General features: G+C 51.2%; 9 protein-coding genes across 9 annotated transcripts; 4 read left to right on the top strand and 5 right to left on the bottom strand.

The window, feature by feature from the left end:
• Positions 1-10: 10 nt before the first annotated feature.
• On the bottom strand, positions 11-1,892 carry N7487_012059 (putative 2-methylcitrate dehydratase). The gene is made up of 3 exons (XM_056879789.1): positions 1,556-1,892; positions 715-1,492; positions 11-643 (listed from the first exon to the last, which is right to left on the bottom strand). Exons 1-3 carry the CDS (start codon positions 1,805-1,807, stop codon positions 27-29), a joined length of 1,647 nt encoding a protein of 548 aa, XP_056725108.1. The 5' UTR covers positions 1,808-1,892; the 3' UTR covers positions 11-26.
• Positions 1,893-2,434: 542 nt separating this feature from the next.
• N7487_012058 (DNA cytosine methyltransferase) lies at positions 2,435-4,384 on the bottom strand (the record flags this gene model as incomplete). The annotated part of the gene is made up of 3 exons (XM_056879788.1): positions 2,435-2,864; positions 2,930-3,263; positions 3,391-4,384. 3 exons carry the CDS (start codon positions 4,382-4,384, stop codon positions 2,435-2,437), a joined length of 1,758 nt encoding a protein of 585 aa, XP_056725107.1.
• Positions 4,385-5,348: 964 nt separating this feature from the next.
• N7487_012057 (amidophosphoribosyltransferase) lies at positions 5,349-7,210 on the top strand (the record flags this gene model as incomplete). The annotated part of the gene is made up of 3 exons (XM_056879787.1): positions 5,349-5,433; positions 5,495-5,947; positions 6,006-7,210. 3 exons carry the CDS (start codon positions 5,349-5,351, stop codon positions 7,208-7,210), a joined length of 1,743 nt encoding a protein of 580 aa, XP_056725106.1.
• A 516-nt stretch (positions 7,211-7,726) lies between these two features.
• Positions 7,727-9,265, top strand: N7487_012056 (endonuclease III domain-containing protein; the record flags this gene model as incomplete). The annotated part of the gene is made up of 1 exon (XM_056879786.1): positions 7,727-9,265. One exon carries the CDS (start codon positions 7,727-7,729, stop codon positions 9,263-9,265), a length of 1,539 nt encoding a protein of 512 aa, XP_056725105.1.
• A 74-nt stretch (positions 9,266-9,339) lies between these two features.
• On the top strand, positions 9,340-11,715 carry N7487_012055 (aldehyde dehydrogenase family protein; the record flags this gene model as incomplete). The annotated part of the gene is made up of 4 exons (XM_056879785.1): positions 9,340-9,345; positions 9,458-9,907; positions 9,997-10,178; positions 10,269-11,715. The coding sequence occupies 4 exons, from the start codon at positions 9,340-9,342 to the stop codon at positions 11,713-11,715; spliced, it is 2,085 nt and encodes a 694-aa protein (XP_056725104.1).
• A 233-nt stretch (positions 11,716-11,948) lies between these two features.
• Positions 11,949-13,514, bottom strand: N7487_012054 (uncharacterized protein; the record flags this gene model as incomplete). Its single annotated transcript, XM_056879784.1, has 1 exon — positions 11,949-13,514. One exon carries the CDS (start codon positions 13,512-13,514, stop codon positions 11,949-11,951), a length of 1,566 nt encoding a protein of 521 aa, XP_056725103.1.
• A 793-nt stretch (positions 13,515-14,307) lies between these two features.
• On the top strand, positions 14,308-14,857 carry N7487_012053 (uncharacterized protein). Its single transcript, XM_056879783.1, has 2 exons — positions 14,308-14,508; positions 14,564-14,857. Exons 1-2 carry the CDS (start codon positions 14,488-14,490, stop codon positions 14,735-14,737), a joined length of 195 nt encoding a protein of 64 aa, XP_056725102.1. The 5' UTR covers positions 14,308-14,487; the 3' UTR covers positions 14,738-14,857.
• Positions 14,858-15,078: 221 nt separating this feature from the next.
• On the bottom strand, positions 15,079-16,131 carry N7487_012052 (uncharacterized protein; the record flags this gene model as incomplete). The annotated part of the gene is made up of 1 exon (XM_056879782.1): positions 15,079-16,131. The coding sequence occupies one exon, from the start codon at positions 16,129-16,131 to the stop codon at positions 15,079-15,081; it is 1,053 nt and encodes a 350-aa protein (XP_056725101.1).
• A 672-nt stretch (positions 16,132-16,803) lies between these two features.
• Positions 16,804-17,790, bottom strand: N7487_012051 (F1F0 ATP synthase subunit d). The gene is made up of 4 exons (XM_056879781.1): positions 17,715-17,790; positions 17,233-17,628; positions 17,082-17,168; positions 16,804-17,013 (listed from the first exon to the last, which is right to left on the bottom strand). The coding sequence occupies exons 1-4, from the start codon at positions 17,721-17,723 to the stop codon at positions 16,984-16,986; spliced, it is 522 nt and encodes a 173-aa protein (XP_056725100.1). The 5' UTR covers positions 17,724-17,790; the 3' UTR covers positions 16,804-16,983.
• Between the last annotated feature and the right edge of the window lie 77 nt (positions 17,791-17,867).

Genomic DNA, 17,867 nt, shown 5'->3' with positions numbered 1-17,867 from the left:
GCACACCAGACCCAGTCATTCAATGTTTACGAAGAGGCAATCACCTTGTCCTTCACGTAGAGGTCGACATACTGGTCGACATCGTAGTTCTCCAGCTGAGAGCGGTTCCAGCCCAACTCCAGCAGCTCATCGACGCGAGCTTTGTCAAAGTGCGCCTCGAGATGGCGCTTGTACTTGGCCAGAATCTCAGGCTTGGCCTCCTCACGGCGGAGACGGTGGCCCAGAGGAGCCTCGACGACGACCTCCTCGAGGACAGTGCCGTCGTTCAGGGTGACGGTAAGCGCGTTGGGGATGGTGCGCTTGCTGGGGTCGTGGTAATCGGTGGTGAACTTAGTGTCCTCGACACAGCGGATCTTCTTGCGGAGTTCCTCCAGCAGAGGGGAGGTGGCGGCCTCGGAGCCGTCAGCGTAGTCGCTAGCAGTCAGACGGCCGAAGACGAGCATGGTGGCAACCATGTACTGCACACAGTGGTCACGGTCGGCAAAGTTGTCCATCTCCTTGAACTGCTTGTCGATGATACGGATGCATGCCTCGTGTGTGCGGTTGGTGATTTCCTTGATGTCCTTGGCACTCTTGCCCATGGCCGCAAGCTTGGCATTGACCTTTTCAGCAGCCTCAATGGCAGTCTGAGAGTGGAACTCGGCTATTAAAAAGGAGTTAGCTATTGCCAATCTCTATACAGGATCATTTTCTGCAAAATATCATTGCGCTTACCAGGGTAGGAAACCTTGAACAGAACGTTCTCCATGACGTAACTGCCGTAGGGGCGCTGGAACTGGAACTTCTTGCCCTTGAACAGGACATCATAGAAGCCCCAGGTAGGGGCAGAGAGAACAGTGCGGAGACCACCCTCGCCCTTTTGGACCTTTAGAACCAGGTTGACAGCGCGCTGGCAGGCGTCACCGGCAGCCCACGACTTACGCGACATGGTGTTGGGTGAGTGGCGGTAGGTACGGAGAGATTGGCCGTCCACCCAAGCTTGGGTAATAGCATCGGCGGTCTGCTTCTCAGTAAGACCCATCATCTTGGAGACGACAGCGGCGGTCGCAACCTTGACGAGAACAACGTGGTCAAGGCCGACCTTGTTGTAGGAGTTCTCCAGGGCCAAGACACCCTGAATCTCGTGGGCCTTGATCATGGCCTCCAAAACATCATGAATCTTCAGGATCTTGCCGTTGCCAAGGTTTCCACCAGCGCGGTTGGTGCGCGAGATCCAGTCGGCCACAGCCAAGATACCACCTAGGTTGTCCGAGGGGTGACCCCACTCGGCAGCGAGCCAGCAGTCATTGTAGTCGAGCCAGCGAATCATAGCACCGATGTTGAAAGCGCCATTGACGGGGTCCAGTTGGTAAGGTGTGCCAAGCACACGGGTACCGTTGGGGACGACAGTACCGTCCACAACGGGGCCAAGGAGCTTCGCGCATTCCTTGAACTTCAGAGCTTCCAATCCACAGCCAAGGGTGTCTAGAAACACCAGACGGGCAGTGTCAAACTGCAAAGCAACAAATTCTAGAATTAGCCAGTGCTCCATTTGACCGAGCCGGAGCTAACTTACTGCCAAGTCGGAATCCACCTTATAGTCGTGGATGTAACTGGCCATATCCTGAATTTCAGGGTCATAGGACTTGTCGGTATGAACCGCCGGGGCGGTAGATTGACGGGCGGCCATTGTAGAGAAACGGGGAGTGCGAGGAACAGAAATACGGGGAGTAATGGAGAGGGAAGATGCTAAAGTGGGAAATCTGGAGATGCGGGCCAAAGTGCGGGGAGAGGTGTGGGTCAGGCGTCTCACTGCGGGCAGGGACATTGTGAAAGAAGAATTGGGGAATAAGATCGAAGTTGAGGGTTCAACAATTGACACAATTGGAGAGAGGGAGGGGGGGAAGATGGTGATTTATTTAAAAACAAATGGACGAAAGGAGAAATGTTGGGGGAGAAAGGGAGAAAATGGCCGGGGAAGAGTTCCAAGCTGACTTCATCCTGCCGAGGGTCGGTTACAGTCGGTTATCACTTCACTCTACCTTTGTACACCTCCTCCTCCCTTGTTTATGGGATGAATTACCTCGTCTACAGATCGACAGGCCAATAATTACACTATCACTCTCTGAATGGGCCGAACTTATTGCTACATTTCCGTCTGTTGAGCTCCCTAGAACATGGGAATCCGAGTATCGGACGTAAAGAAAAGCAGCAACAGGCATTAGCTACAAGATGTAGCGAAATCGGAATATTCGTGGTCCGGATGTGCAAGAAAAGGTAAAGAAAGATCCTTTGTACTGAGATAGAGCTCACACCGAGCTCCCCCTTCGCCCTCGGCTGATCTGCACGTGAGGCAGATCAGCACCACCCAATCCCCCATCCCCAATCCCCAATCCCCAATCCCCAACTCCCCTGTCTCTTCCTATTCCTCACCTTTCTCTCATCCTCTCCCTAGTCAGTGGAAGATTCCCATGGCCTCCTCTGTATCGGTCTCACGCAGAGACTTGACGATCTCTCCATAGATAGCCTTGGCGAAGAGCGGGGGCACCGCATTCCCAATCTGCTTGCGCATGAATCTTCCAGTAAACTGAAATTCCAGGGGAAATGTCTGCAAGAGGGCCATCTCACGACTGGTATAGGGCCGGGTTCCCGAGGGGTGGTAGTTGTATTCGCCGCCACCGCAAGTAATGGTCCTAGCTAGAGAGTGGCGATCAAACGACGGTCGGTGACTCAGAGCCCACCGTGCCAGTGCCCCTTCAACATTGTGATCGTCGGCATGGGGAGGAATGTTGTCGATGGTGGATGAAATGGTCTCTCGGGGAAGTAAACCGTGGCCAGGCATGCCGTGAGTGGGTTGTGCATAATGTGGCAGGACTTCACCGGGTCTATGAGCACGTGGTTAGATATATAAAATCGAAATATGAAAGGCTTCGTCTTTCGCTTCACTTACCCCGCAGCAATGAGAAGCAGCCTCTTTCGCTCCTGGGGCACACCATATTCGTCACACCCCAGTACCGACCAGCGAACAGAATATCCAAATTCAACCATGTCCAGTACAACTCGGTTAAATATGACGGGAAATCGTTGCGGCAATCCCATGGTTTCCTCCATGGTCAACACCCGGGGACGTGATTCTCGAATCAGGCTTCCAGCCGAAAATACGCAGGCAGAGTTGGCGTCATCACGAGGACAGGGTACGGTATGAGCAGGAGACCACGTTTGGCAGGGGGGGCGAACAGTGTGCAATATCAACTCGTAGGAATCTCGGATCGTTGGTAAGAAAACTGAAAAAGTCCGAATGCTCGACCTCTACGTCGTCAAAATTCAGCTGATATGTTTCCAGTGCATATTTGTCGATATCAACAGCCCATTGGAGCTTCACGCCAGCTTGCTTGGCCCCGCAAGACACACCACCAGCACCACAGTAAGCGTCACCGAAGGTGTATGCACGGTCAGGGGCAGTCAGATCAATCACTCCCTGTCGTTCAAGATCCCTAGCCATAGAAGACGCCCTGGCCTCACCGAAAGGCACAGTCTGCCCTCTCCATTCGGCACGCAGCTGGTTCGCGGGTTTGCCAAGTCCTTGATCTGATTCGGAGAAGTTCAACCATTCAATTGCACACTGTTCTGCACTCAAAGGTGCGTGGCCAGGGATAATGACAACCCCGTTCTGGCGAATGGTGAGCTTCAGTCGGCAAGTCAGTTCTGCTCCCGGCGTGAGGTTGTTGAAGTCAGTCCGATAGTTGGTGAAGCGAATGGGCACAACCCGTCTGACTCTCTTGATGCTGACGTGGTCTGTGTTCTGAGTGAGCCAGACCAATTCATCGTTGAGTTTTGGAAGGTATGTCTTGGCTTCGGGGTGAGTCGTGCGGTAAAGACGCCTGCCGAAAAAACGTAGGTCATGAGGTTGAGGAATCACGTCTTCCACACGCATGAAAGAGCCATCATCAAGCTCCAAGGAAATTCCAGCTTTGAACACAATTCCCCCAATGTTGATTCCTTGCTGCGCTGTCTCTGGCGTTGGGCTGCAGCTGGCAGACTGGTTGCTGATGAGAGAAGAGTTGCCGGAGGAAGACCGGACACTTGCTGAGTCGTCGCCGGGGACGATGGCGGAGGGAGCCGCAACATTAGCCATGTCAGAGGTCAATTCTTCCATGGCTTGGTTGCTTTCATCGTCACAAGTCAGGTCAATCACGGTCTGCATGTTCTCGGTGGGGAGGAAGGAGGTATGACTGGGCTCCTGCATGGGTGAAGTAATAAAAATCTCCGACGGATCGAACATGATGATGTCGTCGTCAGGCATTGTTGGCTCATGAGTTACTGCTCGAAACTCCGCCGTGCTGACAGGAATCGGATCTCCGAAGGGAGACACCGAAATTCGGGATCGATCATTGATATCAGCCATTGGTGTGATGGTTGGCCGATAAAGATGCTCCACACTCAGTTTATGTGAGGATGCAAAGTCCAGGTTTGAAGTCAAGGTGAAGAAAACAATTCTCAATATCAAACCAATGGATGATCTTGGGATCTAATGGGATCTCAAGTTCAGATGACTTCAGAAACACTTCTACTGCTATAGCCGGGTATTCGAAACCAGCCTTGCGCGAATAAACACAATTTAGCTCGGACATGTGATGTAAAGAGAAGGGGCAGAAGGCTTTGCCAGATCTTCTATACATAACAAGTCAAGTGAAGCAACTCTTACGGATTCGTCTATGTATTTCTATCTGGTCAACAAAGCAGCAGATGATACCTAGTTTTGTGAAGCATGAAAGACTGGTATAAAGCCATGGTATTCATGATATCTCATTGAAGGTGACTCTTCCAAGCTAAGGTTGTACATCCATGTATGTATCAAGTTCAACATCAACTCTATACAACATAGACGCTTGTCCCGTTCCGGATAGTAGGGCATGGGCCCCGGAGGGGTATTGCTTAGTAATGACGTCGCCCCGAGGTCGGCCCGGGCAAGAGAAGAGAAAATTTAGTTCTGTGGGGCAGCACAACGACCGAAGAAACACGACTACCATGGAATATTTCCCTCCCTCTTTCTGTCTTCTTGGGGTGGTGTTCATTTCTAGTGATGACCATTCTCTAAACTTCACTCCTTCTTTTACGTGATCTGGTTTTGGTAAGTCGCATGGTTTTATTGTTTTTGTTTTTCAGCTTTATTCAGAGCATCACCCTTCCCTGTCTCTTATGATGAATTATGGTTTTTTTATAGATGTTAGACTTCCTAAACAATTGTTGCGGAGAAAACACCTGAACTGATTTGAGACACTGCAATCTTGCTATACACTGTGAATGCAATGGATGAACGATGGTACTAATTCTCTTCGTCCCTCGCAGAAAACCTACCCTCCGCCAGGATGTGTGGTATCATTGCGCTGATCCAGGCGAACCCCTCATCTACGGCCGCCGTGGATCTCCACGAGGCACTTTACCTTCTCCAACGTGAGTTCCGGCCAGAATATATACTCCTGCGACCGCGAGGCTAAAGGTTTTGGTATCACAGATCGTGGTCAGGATGCAGCCGGTATTGCGACATGCGCATCCGGCGGTCGTATCTACCAACTTAAGGCCAACGGCATGGCTGCCAAGGTCTTCCAAGAAGGTGCTAAGGTGGCCAACCTCCCCGGCTCCATGGGTATTGGCCATCTGCGGTATCCGACCGCAGGATCCAGTGCCAACGCCGAGGCCCAGCCGTTCTATGTGAACAGCCCCTACGGTATTTGCTTTGCGCACAACGGTAACCTGATTAACGCCGGGGACCTCAAGAAGCACCTTGACCTTGAAGCCCACCGTCATATCAACACCGATAGTGACAGCGAGCTGATGCTCAACGTCTTCGCTGATGAGCTAAGCGAGACCAAGAAGGCCCGTGTCAACCACGAGGACCTCTTTGCTAGCTTGACTCGCATGTACAAGCGTTGCGAGGGTGGATGGGCCTGCACTGCTATGCTTGCTGGTAAGTTGAAAATCATTCCTGGTACCCCTATAGTCTACAATACTAACTAGCAATCTAGGCTTTGGCATCTTGGGTTTCCGTGATTCATACGGTATCCGTCCCCTCATTTTGGGCTCTCGTGAGTCCGCCGATGGACCTGGCATGGACTACATGATGTCTTCTGAATCAGTAGCCCTCGACCAGCTGGGTTTCACCAACCACCGTGACATTCAGCCTGGTGAGGCGGTTATCATCGCCAAGGGCGGTGAGCCGGTCTTCCGCCAGGTGGCTCCCAAGAAGGCCTATGCCCCGGATATTTTCGAGTATGTCTACTTCGCTCGCCCTGACTCCATCATGGATGGCATCAGTGTGTACCGTAGCCGGCAACGCATGGGTGACCGTCTCGGTGCACGGATCCTTGATGTCCTGGGTCCCGAGGTCGTGAAAGACATTGACGTGGTCATTCCTATTCCTGAGACGGCTACTACGTCCGCGTCAAATGTCGCACTATACCTCAACAAGCCTTACTGCCACGGTTTCGTCAAGAACCGTTACGTCTTCCGAACTTTCATCATGCCGGAGCAAAAGACACGGCAAAGGGGTGTCCGCCGCAAGCTCAATGCCATGAAGGCTGAGTTCAAGGATCGCAACGTCCTGCTGGTTGATGACAGTATTGTGCGTGGTACTACCAGTCGCGAAATTGTCAACATGGCCCGGGAAGCCGGCGCCAAGAAGGTCTACCTTGCTAGCTGTGCACCGGAGATCACACATGCCCACATCTACGGTATCGACCTTGCCTCGCCTCAAGAGTTGGTTGCGCACAACCGGAACTCAGAGGCCATCGCCAAGCACATTGGCGCGGAGGCAGTTGTCTTCCAAACTCTGTCTGATCTCAAGGACGCCTGTGCCGAGGTTGCCCGTGAGAATGGTCAGGAAGAGCCTACAAACTTCGAGGTCGGCGTCTTCTGTGGTAGTTACGTTACCCCCGTTTCATCCGGTTACTTCGAGCATCTCGAGGCCGTCCGTGGCGAAGGCCGCAAGGTCAAGGCTCTCGACAAGGCCAAGGAGGCTGTCACCAATGGCTTTGCCAACATGACCGACTTCCAGATTGCCGCTCACGGAGTCACCATGGACACCAATGGCAAGATAATCCCTGCCATTGATAACGAGTCGTCGGCAATTGGTGCCGTCAAGCAGGCCGGCAAGGCCGAGGACCAACACAACCCTAAGGTCTCGGACCGCATGGACATTAGCATCCACAACCAGGCTGACCATGAGGCATGATTATGAGACATCTGATTTTTAATCTTTTTTTTTATATATTTTTTTTCTCCACCATTTTGGTAATTTGCATTGGGTGTCTGGGCGTTTGTTTGAGGGAGCATATGTGCTCAGTGGCTGTTTGTGGCTACATGATGTGGAAATGATGTGGAAATGCATTTAAAATGCCAATACCCGGTGTCTTGAGATACACTTGTCAATAACTCTTGATGAAGCTAAAATAAATGCAATATTCCAATGTTGTTGAAGTCATGCTGTTTTTCATTTTGGTCATTGTCCAAAGAGGCAGGTCACGTGTCAAAGTCATTGGCCAATAGAATCACCTCATTCCCTCCGCATCATCGACCCATAATGCTGCGTTAAACATCTTTTAACCTTTCAACTCGATCCTCTTGTTGATGGTTGGATTGGATTAGTACATCTTGATACACCAGTTATCGTTTATCGGCTCTTGTACACCAGGCTGTGCAACGAAGGAAATCGACACTTGCTGCAGGCCGTCTGGCCTGACCTTCTCTCATGGAACGCCGCATTACTCGCTCCACAGCACGGGCTGCTGCTGCATTGATTGCGAAAGAAGAAAACACCCCTTCGATCACTCAACCGCCAAACACTACTAAAGCGAACAAACGAAAGCGTCTCAACCCCTCTGGCAATTCCAATGCCTCCAATGCTCTGGATACACCTAAAATTAACACTATCACTGATTTGAAATCTTCCAGCAATTCTAATACCACAATTAAGCAAGAGAATCCAGCGGTACCCCTAGCCTTGTTCGATGAACTCCCTCACAACCTAGGATCTGTCCCGGTCCCAACGTCTATGGAAACGGAACCCACAGCCTCGATTGCCGGATCTGACAAGGAAAACCAAACTACAAAGGGGAATCAGGTCATCAATACGGCTACTAAGCTTCAAGACACTGTGGACAAAGCTACAACCAAGCTAAAGAAAGAACCCAAGATTCAATCCACCCCAACCGGCCGCAAGCCAAAGAAGAGTACTTATGGCTTGACGCCTGGTATCTCTCCTTTCCCCGAACTGGTTCGACCGACCACCGAGGAGTGTGAAAATGTCAATCGGCTGTTGTCCAACATTCATGGGGTAGCCACTGCTCCAACAACCATCCCTGAACCCTCCCTGACAGTCACCGGGTGTGGTGAGGTCCCATCTGTTCTGGATGCTTTAATCCGCACTCTTCTCAGCGGTGCCACCACAGGCAACAATGCCGCCAAGGCCTTTAGTGGGCTTGTGCAACGATTCGGCGTTCTTTCAGAAGGCATCGGCAAAGGAAGCGTGAATTGGGATGCCGTACGACAGGCCACTGTGAAAGACGTGTTTGAAGCAATCAAAAGTGGCGGCTTGGCCGACATCAAAAGCAAGAACCTCAAGGCGATTCTTGACATAGTCCACGAGGACAACCAGGCACGCCGAGCTACATTGCTAGATTCTGAGTCCAAGAACGACTCAATGTCCAAGCTAGTCCCTGAAAAGGCTGAAAAGGACAAGCAATACGAGATTGCATGCGCAGATCAGAACTTCCTCTCTCTCAACCACCTCCACAATCTCAGCACTGAAGAAGCTATGACCGATCTGATCAAGTACCCCGGGATTGGACCCAAGACAGCCGCTTGCGTGATCCTGTTCTGCCTCCAGCGGCCCTGTTTCGCCGTCGACACACACATATTCCGACTCTGTCGCTGGCTCGGATGGATTCCTGCTCGTGCAAACGAGGTAACTGCCTTCAGCCACCTGGAAGTGCGCATCCCCGACCACTTGAAATATTCGCTCCACCAGCTGTTCATCCGGCATGGGAAGACCTGCCCCCGGTGCCGAGCTGCTACCGGCGAGTCCAGTGCTGGCTGGGAGGATGGCTGTATCATTGACCACCTGTTGACTCGCGATGGGAAGCGCAAGGGCAACGGTCCGACTGTGGTTTCGAAAAAGAAAGCAGCTCCTAAGAGCGCGGCTGGCAAGCGCAAGAGGACGAACAAGGACTCCGAGGATGAGACTGACGAAAGCGAGAGTTCGATTTCCGACGAAACAAGTGACGAATGAATGCATTTATGACAACGACATTATGTGAAACGAGAGTAGAATCTTTACGAAATGAGGATTGATCGCATCAATATATGACGGTGAATGGCTTAAGCCCAATATTTGTACTCTATATTTTATATATTTACCGTATTGCTCTTGCTCTCAATACAACATTATTGCTAAACACAAACATAAATTTCCTAAATTCAGTCTTCTGATATTCCTAGAAATTTGCCAGTCTATGTTGTATGGCACGACTGCCCTAGACCTCGTACCCCTGGGGCGCGGGACACTTATCGCCTTATCGCAAACGCAGAAGTCTCCAGGAACTCCCTTTATTCTTCCAACAACACTTCCCAGTTGTCCAATTGCACCATTCCCGCCATGGATTACCTGGCATCCCACATTCCGCCCTCGCTGCGTACTCTTCTGGAGGCCTACGCGCCTCCTGGGTCGGCAGAGTACGCCCCGCACATCGGAGTCGCGTTCACCTCCCTTGTCGCCGTATACGTGGGGTACCTCTACCTCCAGAGCTGGAGAGAGGCAGCGGTCATTTTCAATGTTCCTATCCCATCCGAAGTGCGCAAGAGTGGATCGATCAAGACATGGGATGAGGTTCAGGGGCAGCAGAAAATGGTCTTGCAGGATCAAGCTCGCGGAGTGAGTTAAGCCTAGTCTTTGGCTCGGGATTGTTTTTTATTTCGGCTTCTTTTTCTTATACTTGAGCTAATTGCTGGTCTACTACGCAGAAATGGAACCATCAATTGATTATGAGCTACAGTCCTGCCGATGGGAGGGTGCTCGGTAACGGAATCAAGCCCGCCACGGTCGAAGATGTCAACAAGGCCGTTCAGATTGCGGGAGCTGCTCAACCAGAGTGGGCAAAGACTACCTTTGCAGAGCGCAGAAAGGTTCTCCGGACACTGTTGAAGTACGTGGATTGGCAACTTTTCTCCATCCTATGAAACCATTGCGCGTTCCCTGCGGCGCCCCTAAGGCTTGTCCGGCTAACATCTCGCAGATATGTCCTAGACCATCAAGAAGACCTCGTTACCGCATGCTGCCTGGATTCGGGTAAAACAAAGGTTGACGGCTCATTCGGCGAGATCCTTGTGACAGTGGAGAAGCTCAAGTGGACAATCGACCATGGCGAGAAGGCACTACTACCAGAGCGGCGGCCAACCAACTTCCTGATGATGTACAAGAAGAACACGGTCACATACGAACCGTTAGGCGTGGTGGGTGCCTGTGTCTCCTGGAACTACCCGTTACACAACTTCATCGGTCCGATCATCAGCGCGCTGTTTACCGGTAACGCAGTTGTTGTCAAACCGTCCGAGCAGACCGCATGGTCTGCAATCTACTTCCTCGATATGGTGCGCGGCGCGCTCTCTAGCTGTGGTCACTCACGCGATCTAGTCCAGTCGCTAGTCTGTTTACCCAACGTTGCCGACACATTCACCTCGCACCCTGATATCGCGCATATAACCTTCATTGGATCCCGACCCGTTGCCCACCACGTATGCACATCAGCAGCTAAATCTCTCATCCCCGTATGTGTCGAGCTGGGTGGCAAAGACCCCGCCGTGATCTTGGACGACTCCCGCACTCTCCGCAACATGCCCTCCATCGCGTCTGTCCTCATGCGCGGTGTTTTCCAATCATCTGGTCAGAACTGCATCGGCATCGAGCGTGTCATCGCCCTCCCCAGCGCATACGACCGACTCATCGAAATTGTAACACCACGAATTCAAAATCTCCACCTCGGCTCTGTCCTCCTTGACACCGCAACCCCAGACGTTGGTGCGATGATCTCGCCTGTCTCCTTCGCCAAGCTGGAGGCACTCATCAACGAAGCCGTAGAACAAGGCGCACGTCTCCTCGCCGGCGGTACCGAGCACAAGCACCCAGTCCACCAACATGGCCACTACTTCACACCAACCCTACTAGTAGACGTGACACGCGACATGCGGATCGCGCAGACAGAGCTCTTCGCCCCCGTCTTCCTTATGATGCGCGCCGAGTCCGTATCCGACGCAATTGCCATCTCAAACTCAACACCGTATGCACTAGGCGCCAGCGTCTTCGGACACCGACAAGCGGACGTGCAAGCCTGCGTGTCGAAAATATCTGCCGGAATGGTAGCGATCAACGACTTCGGCGCCTTTTACGCTGTGCAACTGCCGTTCGGCGGCGTGCGCGGATCTGGATACGGCCGGTTCGCGGGCGATGAGGGACTGCGCGGCCTGTGCAATATCAAGGCCGTTTGCGCTGATCGATTCCCTACTTTGATTGGCACTGGTATTCCGCCGCGCGTGGACTATCCTATCCAAGACCGGTCGAACGCAGCGGATGCTCAGGGTGGGGTTGCCGCTTGGGAGATGTGTAAGGGTATTGTTGAATTGGGATATCAGTTGACGCTCGGTGGGCGTATTGCTGGTATTCTCCGGTTGTTGAAGAATATTTGATGGGTTTGCCCTTCGGGAAACCATTCCAAAATTCTTGTCTCATATCGATATTTTTGTACTATACATACTCCATCTTGCTATAGGTAATACCTCCTGCTGTAGGAACATTTAATTCAAAGTAAATTACATTTCATACAGATTTATACGTGGGACTCTTATGTTACATGACAGAAAATCTAACATCCGGGTATAGCGCTAACAACAAAGTATTGGTGAGAATACTCGGAACAATCTCATGGAGGAAGAGAGGGACCGGACTTCTTCAGCCAGTGATCTTCAGTTCGGAACGAACTCTCCATCATCCAATTCCCTAATGGTTTGGGGAAGGCATCAAGAACCTCATCGACAAAGCGACCGCCCTCAAAATCTGTGACATCCAACTGACCATTACAGAACAGCTGCTGACCAGTCGGGAATTCATGGGCATACTCAACCTTCGCAGGAAGACGCAGCAGGAAATTCGACAACCAACGCGCAAACTTACCATTAGTCTGATTATAAGTATCCGGGTCCTTCTTCGCGAGTTCCATATTGTCCACAGTCCACTTCGTTATCTCGGATGACCAGCTAGGCAAAGACTCCGCACTAGCACGGAGGAGAGCCTCGAAGAAGTCCAAGTTGAGATGTGGCTTGTCGCGGCCGGTGCGGGTAACAACGAGGAAGTGTTCAGATGGGATCGTATAGTAGACGCGGCGGCGTTGGTTCTCTACTTTATAGCGGAAGAGGAACTCGTCGATTTTGAGGAGGGAGAGCATGGCATCGAAGTTCTGATGACGAATTGCGTTCTGGACCCCTTCATTCAGGGCTTTTCGGTCGACTTTAGTCAGAGTTGAGGGCAACAAGGAGCTCTTTGGAGGGGTCCAATTGCACGAGGTTATGCGCAGCATCTCTAGGAAATCGACGTCTTCCGGAAGGAAACCGTCGCTGCGGCCTCGGAGGAGGTGGGATGGGAATTTGCACAGGTCTAGTGCAGGTATATTGACAATAAACCCCGTCTCCGCACATTGGAGCTCGGTGGCGACCATTGGCATGACATGGAGCTTGTATTTTTGAATGCCGTTCATCGCGTTCAGGGTCATCCGGAAGGGCTCTGGGGGCAGGCTAGCTAATTCCTTCATTGGGGGGCCCTCGCCATGGAAGATGCGGACGCTATCGTCCTTACGTGCTATGAGCTTTTCAAACGCATCCTGCTCCTCTTCCTCCGTCAAAATACCGGTGTTGATCCAGCGACGGTAGATACTCAGGATCTGCATTGTCGGGACCTGTTCGCGCACGCGGTCCACGGTACACCACCTGCACTTGAATACGGCTTCCTGTAAGCGGGCACGCTCCTCCAGTTTGAGAGGAACGTAGTCGAGCGGGACCATCATGCGGTCAATGGCCTTGCTACGGGGGTTGTCGGGCGCATCATTCCAGAATGCAAGAAGGATGAGAGCGCGGTAGATGTGTTCACGGGAGAGGGCCCGAGATAGGAACGGTGAAGCTCGGGGGAAGTTTAGATTGAGCGAGTATAGGAAGATCTGCTCAATAATCTCGACTGGGAGGGCCTCCAGGATGGACATCCTGCGCGGAGTATCCGGGCGCGAGATTCTAGGTCTAGGCGAATTAGAAGGACGGTCATAGGGGCTCGACCTCGAGCGGGAAGACCGGGACGATCGAGATGAGCTGCTCCGAATCGGTTTCTTGAAGGTGCGACCTGGTCGGCGCTTCGATTTGGGGATAAGTGAACTGCTTGCGGGCTCCGGCGGAGCGAGCCTTGTCCGCGTCATAATTTCATCTTCGCCTTTTGAGGGGCCCATGGAGCAATTGAGCCTTTTCTTTATCTTGAGTAGATCAATCTTTGAGCATGAATCATTTCTGATTCACGAGTGTTGACTTCAATTGTAGTATGTTGCACTTTCGCATATAACCTCAGAAAGTACTATACAACGTTGCAGGCCAAGTCTGAGCCTACCTTTGTCTGATTGGCGGAAAAGAGCCCGACAGGAAATGGCTTGGCGTTAGGGCTTGGCATTGGAGGGCATGAAAGCCACGTGATTACACATGGCTCACCCCCGCCTGTTGATAAATTGGGCTTAGCCTGTTATCAAATGACGTCAAAGACTATCAGCAAAAAAAAAGCTATCACCGAAGAAGAATATCATTTGAAAAGGGTTCAAGATGGTTTAATTAAAATTAAAACTGCAGTTATTCTTGAACGCTAACCCGCCCATTTAGAGTCCATCAATTGTCCCATCAAGTCTCCAATGTAAAGATTTTGTGCTGTCGAACAAATCCGAAATCAAGGAATGGTCGGTCTGCGTCGAGATGACGGCATGATGGGTTTGACAGTCCCCTGGTACCTTGTCATTTAGCCATGCACTCCATTACAAAATAGTACTGCTTCTCATCTTCGATCTTCTTCTCTCATTCTTCACCAAACCTTGAAATTCTGTCATAGCTTTTCCAACGACGTCACTGGCGTCTGCACCTTGTGATTTCTGACTCCTCGCAAGACAAGCTTAACTGCACGAACCTGCCAATCAATCGCCTCTTTCGGACACCACTTACGTATCTAAACAAGAAACAACAGTTCCTGTCTAAGACGATCATTTGTTGCCATTCTTTATTTAAACATCCTCTCCGTCTACTTTATCATCTTCAATATGCACCCTTTCAGTGATCCAACAGTCCACACACACGCTTCCTCTAGCTCAGAGTCTACTCTCACCTCCAAACCAAAATAAATCAACACCTTGATACAAACCCCAAGAAAAGCCCTTCATCTTCAATATGGGTGCCGTCGTCTCTTGCGTATGTGAACCGCATCTGTGCTTTCCGGGAAAAAACTCAACTAACATACCTCTAGATCCAAAGCGTCTTCCGCGCCATCGGTAGCTGCCTTATGGCCATCGTCAACGCTATCGGCTCCATCTGCCACGCCATCATCAGCGGTGTGGTCACAGTGATCGATGTTATCATCTCCTGCCTGACCTGCGGCTACTGTGGAAAGCGCCGGCGAGGTCGTCGATCAGCAGTCTGATAGGAAACAAACTATCATGTCTCTACACACACCTATAAGTCCATAAGGATAGAAGGGCTGGCTATGGGTTCTACGATTGTTATGCCGGCGCGGATTTTCTTTTGTCATTTTACCTTCTTGTTTATACCCCGTGGTGCAGTTTTTAATTGTCAATCATGAATCGATTTTGGGTTATGAAATACTTGATATTGAAGTATATTGCTTTTGTCCCGTAGAGGATAGACATGTAGAATAACGTATAACTATTCACATGGTAATCGTTTGAAGTATGAACATGAAATTGTATGTATATTATTGAATATACACCAGCGAGTCTAAATCCTGTTTAAATGGCAAATATATCAATGCCCGTCTTTCGGCGAGGAGGACTCAACATATCGCAACAAATCTTGCTTTGCTTCTGTAGGCATATCATCCCAACGCTCATTCAAGATAACATTTACAAACGGATCTCCCGGTCCGCTTCCACAGCGCCGGACGAGAGAATAATGTGAAGGCTGGAGCGGCCAGCGTGCAGGGACACGACAATTTGCAGCACGGAACGATATACGCAGCAAGCGACTAAAAGGCTCGATCTTGCGCGTTCGAATGAGACGATATGTGATCTCAGAGGATCGATCTGGCCTAGCCTCATCCTCGTCCAGGTAGAAGTCCGAAGAAAGCAGCTGTAAGAACTCAAACTGTGCATCTGACCAGGGCGAGCGCAAGACCTTATCCGGAATGCGGCCTGGTCCGATAGCCACTGAGCACGGCAGCCGGAAGAGGTCGTTCTCGTGGTATATCTCGTGGGGTTTACGGATCTGGACAGCGCCAAAATGGAACCATATTGCCACTTTGCGGTCGACATTGCGAGATGACGGGGTCCGCAATGTTTCCCCAAGCTGTGCGGGGATAACCAGATCCCCTTTACCACGCCGCCCGAGTACGGCCCAATCGCAGGCTTCTAGGTTTTCGAAGCGTGGGTCCAGATTGGACAGCATTTCTTGGTCGTCTGGATGGAAGACCAGATCGGCACATTTGCGACGGATGGCATGGGCAACGTATTCACGCTGGCATTTCCGGAGCAAGGAAAATGTACACCACCGACATGCCAGCAGGTCGGTCTGTAATTTTTGGCGCTCTTTCCATGACAAAGCCCAAAAGTCCAAAGGTGGGGGCAGGAAATCCGGGGTAAAGAAACCCTCCCGCGAGCCTGAATTGGGACTGCTAAATGCAAGCCGAATGAGCCAGGTATAGAGCAATGGAGAGGACAGTGCCTGGCTGAGACGTAGTGAGGCACGAGGGAGGTTCACTTCCAGGCTGTGAAGAAATATCAACTGCAGGATTTCCACGGGCAATGACTCCAGGCACGAGCTTGGGTGGTCGGCCAACGGGTCAGAGGAGCCTGGGCCCATTTGCAACAGTGCGTCTAAAGGTGATATGTTCTTATATAGCTTGTATAGCTTGCTCGCAGCAAGACGGTGTTCGGTTATGAATCACACGGCGCGTTATAGTTGTAAAGGGCCAGGGAGGAGGAAGAGCAGAGATGGATATGGTTTATCTCAATGGAAACACAGTCCATATAATACCGACTGCAGACTTCGCATAATGTTGTCCCTGTAGCTCCTCGTGACTTGTAGAAAAGACACTTGACAGCGCTTCCAGCGCAGTCTCCAATGAAAATAATTGATAGGGAAAAGCCCGACCCATTGCTGGGAGAGGGGTAGGGGAAGTGGGTAAACTGAGGTGAGTTGCGTGTCTTGGCAAGGCCAGCTTGGGAGCTCCTCATCACGCACAATTATGTATGTGGCGTGATCGTGTGTTGTGCCTAAATCGACTGGAATATATAGCCACTTAGTATATCTTTGTCAAAGTTCAAAAAAGAAACGGTATTCACTTGATACTTGGCTATATATCCCAACTCGATCCACATGTTCGGAGGGAGCTTGGTTGGATATATATCGGGCGTATCAAATGTTTGTTGACCTTAAATTTTTTTTGGAGATTACGGCACATTTCTCGATCACTTGAATAATAACCTACATATGTAGTCGCAAAAAGTACAAAATTACAGTAGGATCTCCTAATGAACGCAGAAACGACAAATGTATTGTTTCTATACACATCCCAACTGCCCCACCACACTATCGGAGGTATCTGACCACACACTGGCTGAATAGCCATCTTCTTGGCTCCAAAAGTCATGATCACGAAGTGTAATGGAGGAAGGAATAAAAAGGCGGATTTGAGGCCACAAGAGTCCACGCTTAGACGGCGGACAGATCGCCGAAGCGCTCCTACAAAAAGAAATTGGTATCAGTATCAAAACGGAAGCATTGCTTTCAGCAAGACAGTCAACACATACCTTGTAGCCAGGGGGCATCCACTTGCCCTTGGAGACGAGAGAAGCGGTCTTCTCGTCGATCTCGGGCTGGGCGGCGGCAACCTCGTCCTAAAAAAAAGCAGACGTGTGAGTAATGATTCCAATTGCATGGTCCACAGCAGATAATACGTACGACAGTGAGGTCCTCGAAGGGACGGGCGGTCTCGATGTTCTCCAGGGTCTTCTGCAGGTTCTGCAGCTCGGCCTCAACCTTACCCTTGGTAGCCTCGGCGTTCTGAACAGCCTGGGCCTCGAAGGCGTCGATAGCCTTCAGCTGGCGGTTGACATCGTAGGTAGCGGGCTTGAAGGTCTTGAAGTGGTTCTCGAGCTCATCGATGATGGCCGTGTTCTTCAGGATGCCGCGGTAGTGGCTGAAGTCAACGGTCTGGGGCTGCTCGGACAGGACCTGGACCTTGCGGCGAGCCTCGTCGTTGCGCTTCTTGAAAGCTTGGAGGGAGGCGGCGGTCTGGCCGCGGAGGCCGAGGGAGGTTGACACCTTGGCCCAGTCGATCTTGAGAGCGGCGCTGCGCTGTTTTCGGATGAAGGGAGTTAGCGGGAGTCATTCGAACGGGTTGACAGGGGTTTGTCAAGTCGAGGAGGAGGAGTAGAACATACAGCAGCCATTGTGACGGGTATGATAGAGGTTGGGGGTGGGGAGAAGAGAGGGGAGTTCAATGTGCAGGGAGGTGCCGAACGAGGAGTGACCCGGAAGGTTTGGATTGTTCGGGTCACGTGATGTGCATTCCGAAATCCACCGTGTATTATATT

This window comes from Penicillium crustosum (assembly GCF_028827405.1).
Source record: "Penicillium crustosum strain IBT 35664 chromosome Unknown utg000005l_segment0_segment0, whole genome shotgun sequence".
Taxonomy (NCBI): domain Eukaryota; kingdom Fungi; phylum Ascomycota; class Eurotiomycetes; order Eurotiales; family Aspergillaceae; genus Penicillium; species Penicillium crustosum.
The sequence above is the reverse complement of the archived record's forward strand: the minus strand, read 5'-3'. Positions and strand labels throughout refer to the sequence as shown.

Excerpts from the sequence above, each read along its gene's own strand:
- N7487_012059 (XM_056879789.1), bottom strand. The coding sequence starts at position 1,807 with ATGTCCCTGCCCGCAGTGAGACGCCTGACCCACACCTCTCCCCGCACT. Across the intron at positions 1,493-1,555 it reads AGGTGGATTCCGACTTGGCA|TTTGACACTGCCCGTCTGGT; the intron begins GTAAGTTAGCTC and ends GTTGCTTTGCAG. Across the intron at positions 644-714 it reads GTTCAAGGTTTCCTACCCTG|CCGAGTTCCACTCTCAGACT; the intron begins GTAAGCGCAATG and ends CCTTTTTAATAG.
- N7487_012053 (XM_056879783.1), top strand. The coding sequence starts at position 14,488 with ATGGGTGCCGTCGTCTCTTGC. Across the intron at positions 14,509-14,563 it reads TGGGTGCCGTCGTCTCTTGC|ATCCAAAGCGTCTTCCGCGC; the intron begins GTATGTGAACCG and ends ACATACCTCTAG.
- N7487_012051 (XM_056879781.1), bottom strand. Across the intron at positions 17,169-17,232 it reads CCTTCGAGGACCTCACTGTC|GACGAGGTTGCCGCCGCCCA; the intron begins GTACGTATTATC and ends GCTTTTTTTTAG. Across the intron at positions 17,014-17,081 it reads GGATGCCCCCTGGCTACAAG|GAGCGCTTCGGCGATCTGTC; the intron begins GTATGTGTTGAC and ends TTCTTTTTGTAG.